Source organism: Aplysia californica, unplaced genomic scaffold (assembly GCF_000002075.1).
Source record: "Aplysia californica isolate F4 #8 unplaced genomic scaffold, AplCal3.0 scaffold00708, whole genome shotgun sequence".
Lineage (NCBI taxonomy): Eukaryota > Metazoa > Mollusca > Gastropoda > Aplysiida > Aplysiidae > Aplysia > Aplysia californica.
In genome coordinates, this window is record NW_004797978.1 from 168,894 (window position 1) to 171,464 (window position 2,571).

General features: G+C 42.4%; 1 protein-coding gene across 1 annotated transcript in view; it reads left to right on the forward strand.

Annotated features, from left to right (window-relative positions):
• The window catches only part of LOC106013188, a gene marked incomplete at its 3' end in the record, with an annotated part of 17,076 nt that overhangs the window by 11,461 nt on the left and 3,044 nt on the right, over positions 1 to 2,571 (forward strand). Inside the window, 1 exon segment of the mRNA XM_035972488.1 lies at positions 1,821 to 2,203. Coding sequence (XP_035828381.1) covers positions 1,906 to 2,203 — 298 coding nt within the window.

The window sequence follows — 2,571 nt, forward strand, 5'->3', positions numbered from 1 at the left end:
TGTTGTTGTTGTTGTTGTTGTTGTTGTTGCTTCTGCTTTTGCTGCTTTTGGGAGAGATGTTGGTAGAGGTAGTGAAACATTCTTCGATAAGAAAGCAGCTGAATTGATTTACGTGTCAAAAGCAAGCTGATTCGGGGTGTGGGTTTTTTCTGTTTTTCTTTGTTACTGGCAATGTGGCCTCCTAGGATCATTAGAATTGAACTATGAAACTTGTAAAAAGGATGGTTTTACAGATAAATTATAACTACAACTAATACCATAGTTAGACACAAGATACTCTTCTGGAAATATTTCTTTAATCATTCCTTGTAAAAGTTAGATTTTGTCAAAGCACTTGTTAAAGAAATCTTTAACAGTTATAGGCGCAATCATTTTCAAGGGAGTTTCTGAACGAAAATATTATGTCCACCTTTTGCAGAAGTCTCTGCAGAAGTTATATACAATATGTGCCCTATTGGGGTGCTTCCTAATGTTATGAGGGTCTATTGATTTTTTCCAGAAAAGTAAAACTTGTTTTCTTTTGGTTTTGCCCAGAAAGAAAATATATGTCCGTTTTGAATGCGTTTTCTAGACGTGCGTGCTCTTTCTCGAAAAACTGTTTGAATTTTTTGTACAGGAAATAGGTTTCTTGCAGGAATTTCCGTTGAAATGGACACTCTCTGAGGACGCTTTAATGGAAAATCGCTTGAGCAGGATCCGACATCAAAAGCGTAAACAAAAAGCCCCTTGTTTTGGGGGAAATGCTGATACACAGCTCAGTTTAACTGTTACACACGTGTTGTTGTTGTTGCTGTTATTGTTGTTGTTGTTGTTGTTGTTGTTGTTGTTGTTGTTGTTGTTGTTATCGTTGCATGTGTGTCCTAACTAATTTGTTTGGCTCATTTTAAAAAGCGAATGGTTGGAGTTAATGGAGTTAGAGCGTCATTAATAGGTTCTATTTTTTGTCTGTCTGTCTGTCTGTCTTTTATTTTTCCCTATACAAAAAAAACCGTTATGTGTCGATATGCCCCTCTTTACTCAGAAGAAAAAGCATCAATTCTGAACCCGATGTAGATTCGTTTACGTTCGTGACTAATTCAACAACCAAATTTAAAGCCAATATCGACACAGTTCAGATCATTTACGAGACGCACTACTTCGACTCTTAGATCTTTTCAGGACCACGCATTAAAATACCCCCACCCCTTTCCTCGTAGAATAGAACTCGTGCCGTTCGCGTGTAAAGCAATTTTTAAAAATCATTTGATCGCAGATGCCGCTTCTATGTTCCAAGGATGCATGCAAAAATACAATTTTACCTTGGCGACTAGTACTGCCATGGACACAGCACAAAAAAGCACGTTGTGATTTCGAGGCTGTTAAAGCTCAGCTGGTCGCGCGGATCAGAGAGGCTTCCAGCTTGTTCTTTACCTTACTGGCATACTCCAGTCCAGCGTCTAGAGAAGGAACAATCTCTGTGTCTTCGATATAACGTATTACTCTATTACTTTGTATCTATTGTGGCGCTAGACCTCAACTCCAACCAATACGATAGCATCTTTTGTTTGTCTGTATTTCAGACTTTCCAGGCGGATGGTTGGAAGGCGCCACTGGTAGGTCCTACCCCCCCCCCCTCTGTTGTCTCTGTCCGTTCTCAGACAATCTGTATGGGTGGTTGGAGAGCACCCAGTGGCAGGTCCTGCTTATTTCCTTTCCCTCTGTTGTTTCTATCTACCTGCCTTGCATCTATCCAGTAATATTATGATGTGACCGTTATGTCGATGTGCTTTTCTTTACTCAAACTCAAGCTCAAAAATGTTCCTGCTCCCGTCTATTCTTAGAATTGACTTTTAACTGACGCCCTCGGCACCTTGATCAGACACAAGCTCGTCACACTGGCCTACCTCTGTCCTCACAAGACCCAACATGGTAAGCGAGACAGAAGGGCCGCCAGGGTCTGCAGCCAACAGCCCCTCCTTCACGTCCAGACCCTTCATGTTCTACTTTGGAGTGGCGATCAACTTCCTGGGCGTGGCTCTCTTTCTTGCAGGCGTAGCCTCAGACAGTTGGCTGGTCTTTGACGCTCAGGATGACGTCACCACACAGAAGTGGACGACCGGTGTAATTGTCATTAGAAAGAAGCGTCTACGCAACTTCGGCCTCTGGAGCGCCTGTAGGGAGGACGGGTTGTGTGACCACCTCTGGTTGGTGGTTGGTGGGCTAGGTGAGTTTGGTGGTACATATAACTGAATTTGATTATCATAGATTTCGATTTCTAAAAAAAAAAAAAAAGACATTTCGATGTCATTTGTAGGGTTACTGGACGATTTGAATGAAACAGCCTAACATAGGAGACAGTGAAACAGACCAAGAAAATCCCGAGTGCAACCTTATAATGCCCATAAAGAGAAGGATCTAAGGCGAAGCCAAACAACAACAGGATTACATAGATAAACCATTGGATCGATAGAGAGAGAGGGCGAGACAGAGAGAGGGTGGTTAGAAAAGGAGAGAGAGAGAGAGAGAGAGAGAGAGAGAGAGAGAGAAGGAAAGAGAGAGAAAGAGAGAGGGGAGGGGGGGGAGAAACGGAGA